At 46.6% G+C, this 19375-nt stretch overlaps 2 protein-coding genes across 8 annotated transcripts in view; both read right to left on the reverse strand.

Annotated features, from left to right (window-relative positions):
* Positions 1-6833, reverse strand: part of WNT5A (Wnt family member 5A) — a 31850-nt gene extending 25017 nt beyond the window's left edge. Inside the window, exon 1 of one of the 2 annotated variants that reach the window (XM_060111335.1) lies at positions 6709-6833. In XM_060111335.1, the coding sequence (XP_059967318.1) occupies positions 6709-6786 (78 nt within the window). In that variant the 5' untranslated portion in view covers positions 6787-6833. Of the gene's footprint in view, positions 1-2426; positions 3711-6708 lie in introns of those variants that run through there. The other variant, XM_060111336.1, reaches the window with a different exon arrangement.
* A 1537-nt stretch (positions 6834-8370) lies between these two features.
* The window catches only part of ERC2 (ELKS/RAB6-interacting/CAST family member 2), a 985114-nt gene continuing 974109 nt past the window's right edge, over positions 8371-19375 (reverse strand). For 3 of the 6 annotated variants that reach the window (XM_060111325.1, XM_060111321.1, XM_060111329.1), the window contains 6 exons: positions 15555-15657; positions 14914-15056; positions 14085-14195; positions 9348-12315; positions 8587-8673; positions 8371-8473 (listed from right to left, as the gene is read on the reverse strand). In XM_060111325.1, the coding sequence (XP_059967308.1) occupies positions 15628-15657 (30 nt within the window). In that variant the 3' untranslated portion in view covers positions 8371-8473; positions 8587-8673; positions 9348-12315; ... (1 more) ...; positions 14914-15056; positions 15555-15627. Of the gene's footprint in view, positions 8474-8586; positions 8674-9347; positions 12316-14041; positions 14196-14913; positions 15057-15554; positions 15658-19375 lie in introns of all 6 variants that reach the window. The other 3 variants (XM_060111322.1, XM_060111323.1, XM_060111324.1) reach the window with 3 other exon arrangements.

A 19375-nucleotide genomic window follows, 5' to 3' on the forward strand; every position in this document is an offset into this window, starting at 1 on the left:
GCAAGGAAGGTGTGCAGCCTCTGATTGCCCTGACTCAGAACCGACAGCAGGTCCGGTAACAGGGCATATCCAAGGGAAGAACGGTGGCCAAGTCTAGTTCTGTTCCCTGCCTCACCTCATCCATCCCCGGACAAGGCTCTCCAGACTGCAAGACAACTCTCTCTCTGTCTCTGTCTGTCTGTCTGTCTCTCTCTCACACACACACACAGATGCCACTTCCACCTTCCCACACAAGATGTCTAGCTCTCTCTAGGCACAGGCTCTCAACTCTGTCCAGAAAATCTGCTTGTCGGCAGAAGGAGAAAGAAAATTAAAGAACACTTCAACCCCCACTCTTCAGAGGCAGTTTCAACTCCATTTTTTAAATGACAAGAAACAGGCCGAGAGGGAGAGAAAGCACCACTTGTCCTCGACCACAGGGAAAACTGGTGAGAGCGCCAAGGCCAGACCGGAGACTTCCTAGGGTGACGCTCCTGTTCCTTGCTATGCCCTGGAGAAGGGGTACCAATCCTTCTCCCACTTGCCCGAGCCCCATTTGCTGGGTCGGACCCTTGGCCCCTTCCTTATTAACACAGCCACCCAGTGCAGCTTGGCCTCTGGGGGCTTCCGAGGGCCCCTCCTGGGAGAGTGGGACCTGGTGATCTGAAGGGATGCGCTTGCAGAGCCAGAGGTGGGAGGAAGAGGCGAGCAGCTGCCCGCCAGCCCAAGGAACAGACTCCAAGACGTCCTACCTCAAGGCAACCAACAGGGGGCAGCCGGTACCGCACAGCGAGGAAGAAAAAGGCTTCAGGACTAGCTGAGCTCTGGCGCACCGTGCTAACTAACCCCTTGTGCACCGGGGAGCTCCGCTGAGCGGAGGGAAAAGCAAGGGACTCTTTGGCTGGGCCTCCTGGGTAGGGTCTTCCTTTGTGGAGACGGGCCTGGCTAAGTAAGGCTAGTATATCCAAGACCCGAGAACAACTGACCTGCTACTCCGCCCCAAAACACGCAGGGAACAGATCCACACACTCGGACACACAATTTCCACTGCCTCCCATCGCTTGCGCGCTTTCTTTCAGCTTTGGCCCCTCGGAACTCCCCTGGCAGAGGCTGTCTAGAAACAAAATCTCCGCATCTGGCTGGAGCAGCCGTGAACGCCGGCGGGAGGGCAGGGGTTGAAGAGGTGCCATCCCACCGCTGGCTCCAAGTGACTTCCACACAGTAAGCTGTCCATTTAAAGAAAGACGAGGGAGGAGAAGGGGCCCCGATGCCAGGCTGCGATTGGAAAGTAAAACAAGGCCACAGGGTCTCCAAGTTTGGGGGGTTTAAAAACGGGGTTTTTTTTGGTGGGGGGGTGCTTGTTCGCTTTAGGAAACATCTTAATTACAATTTCAAGCCTATTTTCTAGAAAACTGAAAAGGGGAGAGATCAAGAAAAATGAAAATAAGGATCGAAGCTTGGAGGACAGAGAGGAAAAGTTGTTGGAAAATAGCAAGTTATACTGCAGGAAGAAATGTTAACTTTCTGTAAAAGTGAACTCTCGGTGACCCTCGGAGTGTGTGACTCGGCTTTAACATACAACTGACAATTAAAACAAACAAGAGTTCACAAACTGCCCCCCGCCCGCTCTCCCAACGCGGAGGCCCCAATGTTTCTAAAGGACAAGGCAGATTCCGCGCAGGGGGCCGGGGCGCGCTCTCCCAGCGGACAGGATTAGAGCCACCACTGCCAGCCCTCCCCCCGCCCCCATCACTGCTGCAAACTGCGGAGCTCACCCAGTGGCAACTAATAATGCTAATAACGCGACCCCGTTCCCCGAGCCAGGGTGCACGCTGGCCCCCTGCCAGGAACTCTTAAAGGCACAGGGCCTGCTGCGCTTGGGTCCCCGGCTGCGTTGAGCTTGCAACCTGGCCTCTGGCTGCGGAGGGCGAGAGGTGCGCTGCTCGGCACAGTCGGCCCCTAGTCCAGCTTCACGGTCTCTCAACCAAGGAGTCCCCTTCCCGAGCCCTGGCTACACACCTTCTCTGTGCCCGCGCTTGGTAAATATTTGTTGAATTGAATCATTATGCTGTTACTGAAATATACAAAGTAAATTACACTCGCTTTTCTCAGGGCAAAAGGAAAGTCATCCGTGAACCGCTGTGTTTCTGTCTTGTCTCTTCCCCACTTTCTCTCCAAAGTCTAAAAAGTTTGCAGAACGTTTGGTGGGACCAGGTCTCCTGGGAGGCCGAGGCAGTGCGCGGGGCTGGTGTGTGTGTGTAGGGGGGGGGGGGTAGCGCGGCAGGGAAAGGGTAGGGGTCCCTGCCAGCTACGCGGGAGTTCTAGCCTCTCCAGGCGGTAGGAGAAATGGGGGGAGGGATAGGAATAGGTGGGGGGGCGGCGGGATATTTAGTTAACTTCCAAAAGAAAAAAAAGTGGCGAGCGTCGGCGGAGCGCAGAACACCTACCTTCATTGCGAGGGGGAGGGGGCGCGGGGAGGAAGTCGCCGCAAGACCGAGGGCAGCCGAAGAATCTGAGCGGAGCGGCCGGGTTAAGCCCGGAGGGACGATCCGGCGCAGAGCTGCGTGCTCCTCCAGGGCGCGTCGGGCAGGCTCAGGGGATCGGAGCCCAAGCGGTCACTGGCGTCCGAGTTTGGGTGCCTGAGCCGGAGCAGCGCTGGGATGCGTCCGTGAACCGAGGGGCGCCGAAGTCCGCCTGCCGGCAGCAGGAACAGGGCCCGGCCGGCGCGCAACAAGGGAGCCGCGGGTCCGGCGAGGGCGCGCAGGCGACTGTTTCGCGGCGAGGCGCTCCCTCTCCAACGTCCATCAGCGACGGCGGTAATTAGGGCTTTCCAACCCCAAATGTGGGCGTGATTGTGCAAAAGACTTTACAACAAATAAAAAAAATTCTTCACAAGAGGGTGAAAAAAATGCCCCCCAACTCAACTCTGGCCCGGGGCGGGGGGGTGGGGGAGGCGATCCGTGCGCCCAGGTGCCCCCAGTTCATTCACACCACGGATTCTGCAGACTCCTGGCGGCTCACGCCTCCTGATCTCCAGCTCCTCCTCTCTTAAGTCTGCGGCCGAAACGTCTGCTTCCAGGCGCTGATCCTGCGGCCGCGAGTGAGTGTGTGGACGTCTGTGTACACACACAGACACACACCCAAACACACACACACCCACACGCACTGCAGCTTGGGGGCCACAGAACAATCAGGCGCGCATGGGTTTTTCTCCGGGAGATGCCGCTGAAAATGCAGAAGTCGCCATCCGAGCTGCAAGAGTCAACGCCAACTTTTGTCCTTTCATTTTAGGGTTTGGCAAAAAGGGGGAGCAAACTGGGTAAAAGTTGTCCCCGAAAGTTCTGCCTCCAGTGGGTTCGGGGACGATGCGCGACTGCCCCAGGGGAGACACTGGCTCCCTCCTCCCAACCCCCTTCTTTCCCTCTTCTGGTTAATCCCCCTCTTTTCCCCGCCTTTCCAGGGCGAAGAGGCGCGCGGGCACCTCGGCCGTGGGGCTAGAGAGGGGCGAGGGCGACGGACTCCGCGGCGGCAGTTCAGCTCCGGCGGTCCATGGCCGGCGTGGCTCCCCACCTCCTCGTTTGGCGCCGGGACGGAGGGGCGGGAGAGTGAGCAGGCGGGCGGCGGGCGGTCGGGGCACGGCGGCGGCGGGAGGAGCTCGCTCGGCAGCGGCCGCACGGAACCGGACTCCGGGCGGCGGAGGCGGCGCCTCGGAGCTTGCAGCAGCCTTCCACGCGATCCTGCGCCCCACAGACAGACTGACCGACCGCAGGGACCACGTCCCCCCCCCCACCCCCCGGCCCTCCTGGCCAACTGCCTCCCTCTCTCCCTCACTCTCTCCGGACTCCTCTTTACCCTGGTGTTCTAAGAGCAAAAAAAAAAAAAAAAAAAAAAAAAAATTTAAGTTGCAGAACCAAAGGCTGCTGGAAAGGGGGGGAGGGGAGGGGAGACAGAAAAAAACTATACTTTGCCTTTGCGCATGCGTGCTGAGGCCGACCTATGACAAACTCTGCAGGATTTTAAAGCCGTACCACGAGCTGGGGTGCAGGGGGGCGGGATACACTCCGTGCTCGAGCCCCCTGCTTTTGGCTCCCCATCCCCCAGGCATCTGCTGAAAGAGAGAGGTCCACTCCGCAGCCGCTGCCTGACCGCCGCCCGGCCCTCTGCTCTCCTTCCAAAACGGCCTACCCAGTGGAAGCTGAACCCCAACTTCAGCCTGGACCCCTTGGCTCACCTGTCCAAGGCCGCTCGCACTGGGGCTGCACGGGGCGCTGTCGCCATGACACGGAATCTCTAGGAGGACCCCCTTCCCATTCTTAACCTTGGGGGAGGGTCCCTAAGCCCGGGGGCTGGAGAAGAGGATAGGCGCACACATCCTGCACCGCCCCCAGTGTAGTAGATTTGGGTACTGGGGTGCGCGATTGAGCATCTGGCTGCGACCCAACGCATCCAGAAGCGACCCGTGATCCTGCCGGGTTGGATCTTGGCTGGTCCCCTCAGGTGAAAAGGCTGGGAAGTTCGGCAAAACTAGGTTCTGCAGGGCACTGCAACTTCCAGGTACTTCCAGACACTTGTGGTTTTGGGGACCCCGATTGGGCGGGGTTGGTGGACGTGTGACCCCTACCTCCCGCACGCCAGGGGCACCACCCACAAACAGTGGTTCACACTGGAGTGCAGTTCTTGTTCTCAGCCCTCCCCATCCTCAACCCAAGGTGGAAGACACACACACACATACACACACACGATTCAATTTCTGCCATACATCTGGCATGCCCTTGACCTTAAAGCACAAAACCCTTAGCCTGGGTACTTGGGGCAGTGGCTGTTTTGTTCTTCCCATCCCCCACTCCCATCTCTGGCTGACCACCCCAGGGCGATGCTGCCCCACCCTTTGCAAGTCCCTTCCTGACCATTACTTGTCCCAGCTGCCTGTACCCCTCCAGGGTCCTGGGCTTTGCTGGGCACACCAAAATGGCAGTGTGGGCTTCCCACAAACTGCAAGAGAAGCCCTGGCTTCCTCCGGGGACGATTTCTTTCACCAGGGGCGCCTGCAGACTTAAGAAGGGGGAACCCAACTGTATCATAGATGCCCTTGGGACATCTCCCATTCACCTGAATCCCCTCTCCCTTCACATTCTCTAGGCCTTGACCACAGAGTGGCTATTTTCCAATTTCTAATCTAGCCTTATATCTGCCCATGGGAAGGAGGGTCTAAATAAAGATGGGTCCCCTCCTGGCAAACTGCCCCTGGGCAGTCAGTGTCCCTCCGCAGTTCCCTCCCTCCAGCTCTCTGGCCCAGCGGCTGCAGCCTGGATTCTCCCAGCTGTGGGGAACACACCCTCCTCCTGGGCTGGCACCCCAGCAATGCCCCGCAGCATGGCTTCGGAACCAGTTCACCCACGGAGGCTCTGATAAGTGTCAGGAAGTAAGTTGACTAAGAATAGAGTTCCCAAAGGGTGCTGAGCTGAAGCCCCCCACGTGGGGAGCACCTGAGTGCTGGAGGTAGATGCTTGTAAGATCCTATTCTGAGAATTTGCTCCAGAAACACTAGCTACCTAACCACAAACCTTTTTAAAAAAAGTTATATTCTGAATTATCTGAATAATTGCCTGCTTCTCTCTAATTGCCTTTGTTAGTGTGTGTAGACATAGCCCCAAGAGTTTTATTTCCTGCTTTGCTGTCTCTCCTCTAGTGGGAACTGGTGCTAGGTTATGGTTGACTGTAAACTCTGCGGTCTGGAGTTCCAGTCCCAAATCTGCCTCTTTCCAGCTGTGAAACCTTAGACAGGTCATTTAGCCTCTCAGAATCCTCTTAAACACACACATATGACAACAAAAATATTGATTTTGTTACAATACAAACAAACAAAAACCAGAGAAATATAATGACCTCGCCACACAACAAAGAAAAACAGAAATATGATGACCTACCTGGTAGGAGAGCAGTGAAAATGAAACAGATGACCTTGAAAATCAGGGGTGCAGTGAGAATGAACAGTGATGCTTCTGGAGAACTTAGCAGGGGTCAGGCACGCACTGGGCACTCAATAACTGCTACTCTACAAAAAGCAGCTCTGAAAACAGGTTTTTAAGCTCCTTTGGTGGCAAAGCTGTAACTCCCATGACAAGATCATTTATAGTCTTAATTTATCCCAGTTGGAGTGAATGTTCATACTCTTCACAGATGAAATATGAACGGTGTTGGGTTACCAGGTACTTCCCCAGACCTCACTGGGGCTATTTGCAAACTAAATAATCATATGCCCCATTTTATCTTTCAAAAAAGATTCCAAAATTTCCAACAAACCAGTCTATCCTCAAGGAGTTCAGATAAAGGATTGTGAATTTTATCTGATGGAGTTAATATTGGGTGTGCTGAGATTATACCCTACGAGGGTGCAATAACCTCTATGACAGTGTTTTTCACGGCTGTAACTCCAGTGCTCAGAACCGTGCCTGGCACTTGGTAAGTGCTCAACAGTATTTGTTGAATGACCAAATGAATGCATGAATGGATGAAGAAATTCTTTCCAGGGGAAAAAGTCAAGGGAAACCAACTGTGAAATCCACTGAGAACTTTCAATCAGGTTCTGCTCTGGAAAGTCAGGCTCAGTTGTAAGAACCAGTCCCACCATGGGTGCTGGTTAATTTGGCTGGGAGAGGAGCAGACAGTTGGAAGGAGGCAAATGGATGCCTCTTCACCTCCACCTTCAAATATTCTTGTTTAACCTACCTCCAAGTTGTGGAACTCCATGGTTTCCCTTTGCAAAACCGTGTGTGCATTTGGGTGTGTGCACACAGATTGAGTCATCTGCAGACACACTGGCAAGGCATCGCCATACTCCACTCATTAAAAATGCTTTTGAGTCTGTGGAACAAATAAATCAATATCTTTGGCTGCTCTCCCAACAGGGTTATTTCACAAAACAGAGTGCAAGATAAGGAATTTATGAACGATCGCATCCCTGTGCCGCCTTTCTCAGTGGGAGAAAGCAGGGCCTGGGTTGTCATTCTGGGAAAATCTACCCCCCTTTTATGCCCAGCAAATAATATTTTATGGCCCTAGGTTTATGGTGGTGTTTTAATGATCCGCTGTAGAAAGCGGTTTTCTCTCTGGTCACTAGAATTTGTCAAGAAGGGCTGGAGGTCATAAAAGAGGGATGGGCCCCAGGGACAAACAGGCTCCATCTTCTGAAATAAACTAATAAAGATTTCCAAGATGTTTACTCCTCCACCTCAGAGTCAAGACCAGCCGGGCTGCTGGCGAGGGGCCCACAGATGGAGCACTAAACAGGACAAAGAGGCCGGAAGGGGGTCAGGGCTTCCTCACCACCGCATGGCCACAGTCAAAGTAATACCATCACATTGTGTTGCCACTGGCCACCGGCCTGGTGGGGAGGAAGGGACAGAGGCTCCTTTGAGGTTAGAGGACAATTTTGGACACTGGGCAGACTCAAGGAGTCTCTTTGAGAACCTCAGGCTCTCCTAGCACTGGCCTAATCACGGTGCTCTCCTAACTTAGAGCCCTCTTTATTTTTATAGTCAATGGTGCTTTTTTTGTGTGTGAGTGGGGGTGGGGGGGTCTGAATGGGTGCTTTGTTTTTTTGAGTTTTAAGGGACATCGAGGTCAAACAGACCTAAGCCTGAATCTCCACTCTGCCTCCTGCTGACCAAGGAACCCTACAGGGGTCACTTTCCCTTCTGAGCCCCAATCTCCTCACCTGTAAAATGGAACGTATTAGGGATGCTCCAACAATTGAGATAATGTACAAAAGGCCTCGGTCCAGCCTCTGCCCATGGAGAAGACTGCTGTAATGATTTCAACATGAGGAATATCTGTCCCTGGGTCTCTGGGGAAAATCCTGAGACAAATGAGTTGCCTGAGGAGGGTAGGGGCGGAGGTGTGGGAAGAGGAGAGAAATATGGTAGGCAATTATACATGATCCGCCGGGTCTGCACAGTAGAATTCAATAAGGATGAGGCTGGTAAGTGCTGAGATAATAATGAGTAATGAATAATAGTCATGATTGCTGGTAACATTTATTGAGCTCTTATTATGTGCCAGATACCAGCTCCTGTCTGAACTCTTTAAATTCATTGCTTTGTTTCATCCTTAATACTTCATGGGGTAGATCCTGTTTTTATCCGCATGATACAGAGAAAAAAAAGGGTTCAAAGAGTTCACAATTTCTATAAACCCAAGCTGTTCTCGTATTCAAACCCAAGAGTCTGAACCCTGGTAATCTGAATCTAAATAACAGAGGCTTAACCACCATACTTTACCTATAAATAAAGAGAAAACCACTTTTTTAAAGGTATCTCCCTGATTCCCCAAATGTGCCCACACTTTTCCCCTTGGCCTCTCCCACATGAGGCTTACCTTAGTGGAGTCCTTTCCTGAAAGCTTCTGATTCACTCCACTAAGCCCCAAACACAAAAACCACCAGAGTAAGCCACACCAGGAAAGTCTGATTCAAGTCCAGTTCAGTTTGATGGATCTGTCAAAGATTTGTCCTTATTTCATTCACTGGCGTGCCATGAAACCATGACTCCCCTGCCCCCATTCCACCAGCACCAGCAGCAATCAAAGCATCCATACTCAGCAACTCACCTTGAGTTCTGACCTTGTCTGGACAATGTCCTCTGAATTCCCTGTTCTCTGAGAAGGGCTCAGCCTGGTGCTCCTCCTGTGTTATCCCTGACGCGAGAGAAGAGGACATGAGGGCTCGCCCTCCCCAGTGCAGCTCAGATCATATCACTCCCCTGCTCAAAGTCTTGCACACACTCCCTACTTTACCAGATAAAGTCTAAACAAGTTGACCTGCCTGGCAGCCACTTCGTAATGCATCCTTTGTGGTTGCTGTTCCCCGTGCCTGGAAAGCTGTTCCCCCAACCTGGGCACCCTCACTTCATTCAGGCCACCACCTCAGTGTATACATCCTAACCTAAGGGACCTCCTGCTCCCCCTGCCGGTGGTTCTCTGAATGATTTTCTTCTTCCATCCTGGTCTAAAATGAGCTCATTTCATTGGCATGCATATTTCTTTGTTTTCTGTTTCCCCTCACTAGAATGTAAGCTCCAGGAAGGCAGGGGTCTCATCTACCTTGTTCAGAGCTGTAACCTCCAGTGTCCGTCCCAGAGGAAACGCTCAGAATGAATGAATGAATGAATGAATGAATGGTCATGCCATAGCCACATAACTGCTCAGCAAGGGTTTGAACCTTGGTAATCTGACTCTAATATCAGGAGCTTAACCAGTATACTTTATAGATACTTTACCTACAAATAAAGGCAAAACTATTTTTTAATGTCTCCCTGGTTCCCCAAATGTGCCCCCACCTTTCCCCCTGGTCTCTCCCACACAAGGCTTACCTTAAGTGGAAGGAGTCTGATAAGAGAAATAGTTTTCTTCTGAAGGAAGATGGTGTTCCATTACTCCCCCTTTTGCCGTACTATTTCTTCAGAAAGGCGATTTTTTTCTTAACTGGCGTTTTCTTTTAAAAGGCAGCTGGCATGGTCAGTCTTGTTGCCCATTCCATATTGTATGTGGGCCACTGGGCCTCTAGATGCTGAACCCTAGGAGAACATAGGTTAACTATTTGCAGGGGAACCCAAGTCCATTTATTAGTCTCTCCTGAGAGACAGGAGAAAATGCTGGACTTTTATTTTGTCTTATTTATTTACTGGTCACAAATTTCAATATCATGTGCCTAAATCTGTGTATTAGGATTTGCAAATCTGATTTGCCTACACTCGGTAATTACTTTTGTTCCCAAACGACCCATTACCCGGCCAAACTTCTGGGTATGTAAGAGAAGGTTTTCAAATTCTTCAGCTAAGTTCCTTTCTCTGGAAGAAAAATCTAGAAAAGTGTAATATGTTTTAAAATTTTCCAACTTAGGTATGCAGTGAAACTGGTTGGCAGAAGAACACAATCTCATTAGAAAGGGGCTGGATAATGTGCAGATTCGGCTCTAAGAAGATTCCAATATAGATCAAATCTATCCTTTCCAGATAAGAAGCAATGAACAAGTTTCCTTTCATGACCACCTGGAAAGCCTACCTGGAGGATGAGTGTTAAAAATGGATTTTGCCTGAAGAAGAAAAGTGCATCCTGGCATCTCACGACTACATAAGAATATGAACATCTCTTCTTGTTATTTTCAGCTATGTGACACAATTTTTAACTTCAAACCAATGATGGAGAAAATTTTTCAGCAAGAGAGATACATCATAGTAACGTATCTAAATGAAAGGGACAGCATTTCACCATTTAGTCACTTATTTGGAATTCCTGATACCAACCTGTGCACAAAATATCTAGGAAGCTGAGGCATTTTTTTTTAACTTTTCAAGAACATTCTGACTTACAATAGCAATTACACATCTTACTGAATTTTAACTGGAGTGGCTCTCACAAGATTTTTCTCTTCTGTGCAAATATTCTCGACCTCCTTAAAAGGGACCACAAATAATTCCACACAGCAGAATTAAATCCCAAGTCCTTTTAATTTTGTATACATTGGCACTATAATCATCAATGCTCAATTAAGTGACACTGTTATGACTTCCCAAATCTGTCTCAATAAATCAGAGAATTTTGGATAAAAGCTTCTTTTCTCCACTTAGTTTAATCCTTAATTCAGTGATCTATAAGTGTCCATTAAGGTCAAGTGACAATTCACTGACTTTGAAAAACATGAGAAACACTCCTAGGGCAAAAGATCCCGGTGTCTCTGAATGTATTTAAAGTAAGTGGTTTTGACTTAAGCAAAGATTTCTACTTAACCCAGAAGAAAAGCAGTTACTCCTTGGAAATAGCACAGAATTCAGGAAAGTGAAATGAATAATGGCAAAGGATTACATTTACCTATTCCAGCCCGTACATATATCTACCGAGTATATACAGGAACATGATGGCTCCACTCATGTGTCATTTGTGGACAACCCTCCTTTCCTCAACCCAGGAGCATGATACTCTCAGTCATGCAGACATGTCATAACAGAGATTAGTGGGTACGTAAGCACCATGCCTCCCTCATTCTGCATGCTCAATTCAAGGATGTTTGAATATACCTCTTTCTATTTGAAAACGGAATTCAATCCATGTGACGGCATCATCTATTTCAAAATTCAACAACAGGAAATAAAAACAAGTCATAAATTTAGAGGGTCAGTTTGTTGGGACTGAATTACAGCTACAGAAAATAAATCAAAGATCAGCTTAACACATATGGAAAGTAGTAGCCGTGGACATGACTGACAGGCCATTCATTCATTCATTCATTCATTCATTCTTTGCTCATTCAGCCAATATTTATGGCTCATCTACTGTAGATCATCAACTATTCATTTAACAAGCTTTATGACGCATTCATTCATTCATACATTCATCACATAAGTATTCTATGTGCCAGGTCATGTTATCATGTTGGTTTGTTCATTTTAGAAAACAGGTAATTACTGAGCACTTACACTAAGCACTAGACCCGAACAGGCTCTAGAATAAAATCTCAAACGTATGGCTGAGAGGGAAGCCCCCCAAATGTGTTTGTAAACATATCCTGGTTGTTACTGCTGCTTGGGTGAGGGCGCTGGGTCTGTGACCTCTTAAGGACCAAGTTCAACATTGGGGATCCCTCCTCGTGCTGGCTGGCCAGGCTACGAGTCACAAGGGGGTCCAGCAAGAGAGAGGGGTTTACTCTGACTCAATGGGTCACCATCAGAAGACAAACCCTCTACATCCATGTCATTGCCAGGGCTCCCAAGCACTGAAGTCTTACAGGAGGCTCAGAGAACAGATGCACACTGTCCTCTGTCGAATGAGACTGGTTTGAGGTTGGGAGAACTTGTAAACAGTCTCTTTTCTACCATCGTGACTACCTACCTCATAGAAAATAGAATTTCCCCCCACTTCTGTCTTAAAACACTCACTCAGCTCTGTGCTAAGCATTTTATGTACATAATATGGACCCTGACCTGAAGGCTGTTATTATCCTGATGCTACAGAAGGGGAACTTAAGTCTGGAGTAGTGAAGCAACTTGCCCCAGGGCACATAGCCAGGCTAAAGATGAATCCTGCAGATCAAGAGCCCTGGTTGGCTATAAATGTGGTTTCTGGGTAAGGGGTTGGGAAGCATCCCATGACATAACGAGTGTTGAAAATGAAGGCAATATAGAAGTAAGCAGAACCCAGAAATGGAGAACAAAAATGGGACACTGGCCTTCTGACCTTGTTGAAGCCCTTGGATCCAGCCATGCCTGAGGGCCACCTTAACCTCCTTACCTTTCTTCTGTGAAATCAGTTTGAACTGGGCTTTAGCACTTGCAGTTCAGAGTTCTGAAAATACAACAGTGTTTGGTTGTCTTAGGGAAATTAATATTTAAGTTAAAAAGGCAAATTCAGGTTTAGGGTTAAATGGCAGATACCTGTTCCCTGCTGGGGTTTGGACCAGCCCCCTCGAAACTAAAGGAGATTTGATCTGAGACCATCCTCAGGTTCTCTTGAGACAGAATATCTTGTCAGAGCAGGAAGAAGCCATGGGGGGTGAGCACTAATGTATGAATGGTGTGGAGTGGGAGAAGAATCCTTTTGTGAGTCAGGACAGGATCTCGGGAGCACTTTGAGGATAAGCAGTGAGGTCTGGGCCAGGAAAAGAGTATGTGAGGGTGTTTTCTCAGAGACAAAATACTCTGAGGCTGAGTGACGAACAGTGCAGCCTGTGACCTATGCCAACATCTACAGGACATCTGCCTTTGACATATTTGGGACTATCAGTGAGGAAGTCAACAATTGTCTTTTAAAAGTAGACTCTCGGGAATTCCCCGTTGGTCCAGTGGTTAGGCCTCCACACTTTCACTGCCGAGGGCCAGGGTTCAGCCCCTGGTCAGGGGAACTGAGATCCCACAAGCCACGCGGTGCGACCAAAACAAAACAAACAAACAGCAAAAAAAAGTAGACTCTTGATTTCTGTGGTCTCTCTGATGCTATTTCATTTGGAAACATAAATGGTTTAAATAAATTAAATTCATTACTTTGAGCCTTAAAATCCAAATACTCAGGGGAGAGAAAGAAGGGACTTAGATTCCCTATGCCCGTTAGGAATAAAATTTGAAGTAACTAATTTCTCCATGTGGATTCATCAATTTGCTCCCAAAAATACTTGTTGCAAGTCTCCTCCGTGCCTGGCACTTTCCTACAGGCAGGGCTACAGAGATGGGCAAAAATTAGATAAGGTTCTTGCCCATATGGTACTTACGTATCTTCCCTGCCTAAGAGAGCCTCCTTTTCCATGGTAGTGAATATATTCATTCAGTCATTCATTTAATGGTTTTTTATTTATACCAACTTGTATAAATATACATATTAAATATGACAAAGTAAAAGCTCAGCTAGCAGGATGTTCTAGGAAAAGCTATTCTTTGAGGATAAATTAATTGTTTAGCAAACTGGGAGTGTAAGAATTAACATGTTAAACTCCTGCTATACCTTTTTGTTACCTTTGTTAAAAATGGAAAATTTACTGAGTTTCTTCCTCAGTAAATACAGTCTGGATGACACAGACTTCAGTGACTCAGGCATGACGGTACAGGGGTGAGAGCTACACACGCCCAGTACAGTGGTCACGGACCACATGCGGCTGTTGAGCACTTGGAAATGTGGCTCGTCCAAATTCAGATGGGCTGTAAGTGCCAAATATAAACTGAATGTCAAAGCCTCAGCATGAAAAAAGAAAAAGATTATAAGATATCTCATTAAGAACTTCTAAATTGACTATGTTGAAATGATAATATTTTGGATATATTGCATTAAAGAAAATATATCATTGAAATTAATTTCTCCTGCTTCTTTTTAACTTTTTAAAAAATATAGCTGCTAGCAGATTTAAAATTGCATACATGGCTTGCGTTATTTTCTGTTGGATGGCTCTGGGTTAGAACAGGGCCCTGGAGTCAGAGTAAGGAATGAAATCTGGTGCCTCTATCTAATAACTGTAGGGACGGATAACTTCGCCTCACTAAACCTCAGTTTCCCCCTCTGTAAGACAGTTACTAAGAGTACCTACCTCACTGGGCTGTTGTGACAATTAAAGGAGAAAATGTATTCACCGTGTTTAGTGCAATGCTTGGCATGTAGTTCCTTCTCAGTGAATGTCAGCCGTTCAGAGCTACTGTGCAGTTATCGGCTCCAGAAAGTCAGGAGATTGGGCTAGATCAGCACTGACAAAAAAAAATATACTATAGGAATTTGCATAAATCCCTGACACCGAGTTGTTTCCTTTTAATTTACCATTTTCCTAAATCTAAAGTGCTCACAAAATGAGGGTAGTGTTACTGGACAGCCATGATGAGCCAGGTTCTGGTTAAACACAAGCTCTGATGAGTTAAGTTTTGCTTAATCAAGGACTAGAACTCATTATAATTCTTCGTGGCATTGGAGAATACACGCAGTTATGGTCACACACACTATTAACATAGGTAATGGTTCCTGGGAGCCTACCATGTGCTGGACATTGTGTTAAGCATTTTACATAAAGGTCATGCTCCCAACAGCCTTAAAGCACAGGGAGGTTGAGAGATTTGCTTAGGGTCACCCAGCCAGGAAGTGGCAGAGACAGGACTCAACCTGTCTGTTTGACCCCAAAAGTCAATCTAAGTATTACTGAAGCAGAAATAGTCTGGGTAATTCCTTGTGGTCATGAAACTATGGTGCCTTCCTCAGAGCTCCACGGACTGTTTAGCTAGAGGAGAACGCTTGGTTTATCACAGGAGTTCCAGAATGTTGCACCAACAAAACAGAATCAGAGGTTTCATAATAATGAAAAGTTCTGCTTTCAAAAGGTATCCATTCTTTAGTTATAAGGAAGCAGAGGGCATCCGTCTGTAATAACGACCCCATTAAATGCAGCCCTTCCCATTTATGGCTCTAAAATATTACCAGGCAGAAACGGAAAAGTGGTAGAACTTTCTCTCTTGAGAATTGTCCAGGACCTTACAAACATGACCCCATTAATCCACTCAATACCCGGATGAGATAGGTAGTTGGTTGTTATTATTCTTCTCACTTTCAAGATAGAAAACCTGAAGCCAAGAGAGATTAAGCAATTAGTTGAAGGTCAAATGGTGAGCTAGAGACAGACCTGGAAATGAAACAATTATCTTCTGAAATTCGAATCAAATGCACAAACTGATTGGTTAGTTACCACCATGTGCTAATATTCAGTTAGATGCCCTCAGCACAAAATGACTGGTTTTTACAGGAGATTTCTGCAGCTGTATTTGCCTGAATTTGTATGGATTGGTTTAATACCAATGTCCAAACTGACATCAGATTTTTCCAAAATATTGGCTGAAGGAAAATACAGTTCCTTGCTCCAAATGTGGTATCCATTTTACCTAGCTCGCTTACATTTAATCATACCTACAAGTGCCCTTTCTGGAGGATAAAGGGAGGATTGTTCTGCAAAGCCGTCCCGCTTGTGTTTTGTTTTCTTCAGAGATAAGCTGTAGCACATAGAAAGGGGGCATCTTGCAATTTACTCTTCTGTTGAGACTGAAAAAAAGATGAACATAAACTACCTCGGAGTTGTTCAAAATCTGGAATCCAATTTGCCCGTATTATCATTCTTCAGTCAAATGCCTTTTACTCTTTTCAGCTGGATACTTTTGACAGTAGGTGACACTGTATGAACCAAAGTCATAGGTTAGGAAGAGACAAGACTTCCAGGTGAACCAGGAGGAATCCACGCTTTTCGGAACAATTGCAAGGGACACATGCACAGTGAAGAAAGGGCTACTAATGATCCCTCTTGTCCAATTTTGCAAAAGGCCCTGCCCCTCCAAATACCTGGAGCAAATTTTTATTTCTTTCTGCCTACTTGAGTCTTAGGTAATTTAAAAATCAACTACTCTGTTATCAATTTCGACTGGTTTGGGGCAACATGATATATCAATGAAACCGTTGTTGTCAGAAGGAAAATAGGGCCATTTTATTAGCTTGGTAGAAGGGCATCTACACTTTTAAAAATGGCCCCATGCCATGCTCTGAACTTGTTCTTTGAGAATTCACTGTGATCACTTTTCAATTTGTTGAATTTCAGTTTCTTTGGCCAGCCAAATAAGACTCTTGGAGAAATTCTTCTCCCATGACTTTATAATTTCTGGAGGTTCAGGAGAGATGGGACTGGTCATCTTAAGAAATTCCAATTCTGTCCCCTATCACTGCTCAACCTGCTCGACTTTTGCTCACCCCCCTTGGTCCTGTGCTGATGTGGACAGCTCCTTCTAGAAACACAAATTCAACCTAAGCCCACTGCAGGAATGCTAGCCTGCTAATGCACAGACACTGCATGGGAAGAAATAATAGTAACAATAAAGCTTATCCAGTTTCTTCTTTCTCAAAAAAATCAAACACTTTGAGGGAATCCAAAGGCAAGACATTTTTTTCCCTGCAACCCATTTTAACTTCCTTTCTCATAAACTGCAAACATGATGCTCAGAAACCAAAGAATCTTCAACTACAGTTTGGGGTCTAAGTCTGACATCTTGCAAAGGACTATCTTGAGCATTTCCGATTGGAGTTATGGTGTCAATATTTCTAAAAGTCCTAGTCCAACTTTCTAAAAGTTGCTTGTCTTGGGATATTTCCATGGAACCCATTAAGCTACCTTGTTTGAAGGACGTTGAACAGCCTGGCATCATTTCCAAATGACCATGCTAAACTGAGAAAGGCAACTACATTACCAAAGGAACACTGAAAACCAAGGCCATGGATTGTGGCCAGAGGTGAAGGTACTGATTCCTAACCAACCCATGGCTAATCCTAAACCCTTAATTCTTCTTCCAGATGTATGCAGCATTTGGGAAGGAAAAGGGGAATGGTCCTGCCAGTGCAAAGGCTTCCAGTGGTGTTTTGCCACACTGGTATCAGTCCTTTTTCTGTTTTCTAACCAGGCACCCATTTCTTATCATACAGGTTGGGCAGCTTTTTCCTGCATTTTAAAACCCTGGTGTCTTATTGTCTAAAACGCTTGATTTTGACTTGAGTTCACGTGTTTTGTGGAAATACAAGTGGTAATTACACAATTACCTGCCATTGGCAACAGTCACCAGGGAAATTTACAGCCCCCAATATCCAGATCTGGTAACTGGTTCTTAAATGTGGTTGATGAAAACACTGACATGGCAAATGGGATCTGAGCAAGGACTGGCTCAGCAGCAATTCTTGTGAGACAATGGCTGGAAGTCCACAAGAGACCATCAATTTTATTTCATTAAACATTCTATTATTTATGGCAATATTACTACTAGTAATAGTTATCATTTCCATTTTTTGAGAATCTGTCACGTGGCTGGCATTGTGGTAAGTGCCTATTTGATCCTTATTAAAAACAAAACAAAACAAAACAAAACACCCTTCTGGGAATGTATTATAATCTTAGGATTAGAAGACAGGCACAGAGAGGCTAAGTAACCAGCCCAGGGTCACTTTTTGGGCTGTGATGGAGTCAGGATTTTAACCTTTCCAGAACCCACAAACTCAAATACCTTCAGGGGGTCAGGCAGGTAACACTCTGGGGTGAAGTGGGCCAGGTGTAGCTTTATAGAGAGAAATGAGGACATGGAGAAACGGCAAGTGCATCTAACATTTCCCCAAGTTCCCAGACTCCAAGCCTATCACTACTGCCCTGGGGGAAAAAAGGACGTAAGACACGGTACTGGCCAGACAAGAACTATCCGAAGCCTGAATTCATTCCACAGGCCCTAGTTTTCCAGCCTTTGTCATCTGAAACTGGATTCATGCTTAATGACATTAAATATTTTTAGGATAAACTTTTTCAATGAGATACACAGACAGAAAAGTGCACAGATTATACGTATGTCACTTGATGAATTTTCATAAACTGAACAGAACCATGTAACCAACTTCCAGGCCAAGGATCAGAATATCACCAGCATCCCAGTGACCTTTTCTTGTGCCCTTACCGGTTACAAACCCTCTGAAGGTGAGCCATTATCCTGAATTCTAACCCCATAGAGGAAATTGGTCTGTTTCTGAGGTTTACATAAATGGACTCGCACAGTTGGTTCTCTTGTGTCCATGTGCTTTCACCTAATGCTATGTGAGAGTCATCCATGTCATGGCAAAGGGCAATAACTCCTTCTCAACAGCTTTTACCCTAAAGTCTATTGCTTGATATATTTGCCTGAATACATTATAGCTGAGCCTCTAACAAGGAAGACTTCCTTCTCTGGAAACAGGTTCTAAAAATTGAAACAAGTCACTCTAGGACTTTGTTAGAATTATGGAGAGAGTTCTGCTGTTAAAATATTTTTTCTAAACATTTTCTCATTTATTGTCTCATTTTATCTTCTCACATACCACGCCAGATAGTTAAGAGACATATTATTCCCATTCGTTAGATTCAGAAATGGAGGGTACATGCAATTATATGACTGCATGCTACCACAGAGCAAGTGTGGCAAAATAGTTATAAAACAGAGATTTCAGTTATGTCTTCATTGCCAATCTAATGTTTCCACCTGAACATACATCCTGTTGCTCCTTTCTGGGTCAAGGTTCTATTCACAGGTAAAATAAACCCGTCTCCAATGATGTTTTGCCGTGAGTATGTCATACTGCTGTGTGCCTTTGATGTTTCCCTCCTCAGCATCCATTTCCCTTTCTTATTTGAGAGTCCATTCTTTCCCCTTTCTCGATCCACAAGATTGAGGTGGGCTCCATCCCTAGTGGGGAACAGCACATGACTCCTCCCTTAGGGGTCTAGGGTCTCACCTGAAACCTGGCGACTGTTCAAGAATGGATTACCATGAAGGAAGCAAAACTGAGAAAAGGACAGTGAGAAGTCATTTGAGCCCCTGGGGCAAGCCACTCCTGAAACCCACTACCTTTGAACTGTTCACTGCATGAAGCCATATGTATGTATGTGTATGTATGTATTTGTTTTTGCTCAAATTGTCTTGTGTTATGTTTTTGTTCTTTTCTTCTTTGCTGGGGGAGGGGGATACTTGCAAAAGAAAACAATTCTAACAGTTATGCTTACGTAAATAAATACTCATATTTCACCTCTCCAATTCAAACAGCCATAAAGTCCTTATCCAGTGAGTTGCAGTTATGCAGACATGGAGATTCTGTCTTGAATTTATGCAAAGTTTCTCTCCTGAGTCCTGTCTAAGTGAAGTCACAGTGTTGGCACAGACAACATCTGTTTTTAACATAGAAATGCTGGCTTTGCCCTGCACTTGGGAAAGGGTCTGTTCTGTCCACAAGGATCACTTCTGCCATAGATGCTGAAGTAATCCAACAGGGGGAGGCAAGGCTAGAGGTGGCAAAGGTATTTTCAAATAGAAGAGAAAACTGACTGGTCCAAACAACGGAC

The sequence above is a fragment of the Mesoplodon densirostris genome, chromosome 10 (genome assembly GCF_025265405.1).
Source record: "Mesoplodon densirostris isolate mMesDen1 chromosome 10, mMesDen1 primary haplotype, whole genome shotgun sequence".
Classification (NCBI taxonomy): domain Eukaryota; kingdom Metazoa; phylum Chordata; class Mammalia; order Artiodactyla; family Ziphiidae; genus Mesoplodon; species Mesoplodon densirostris.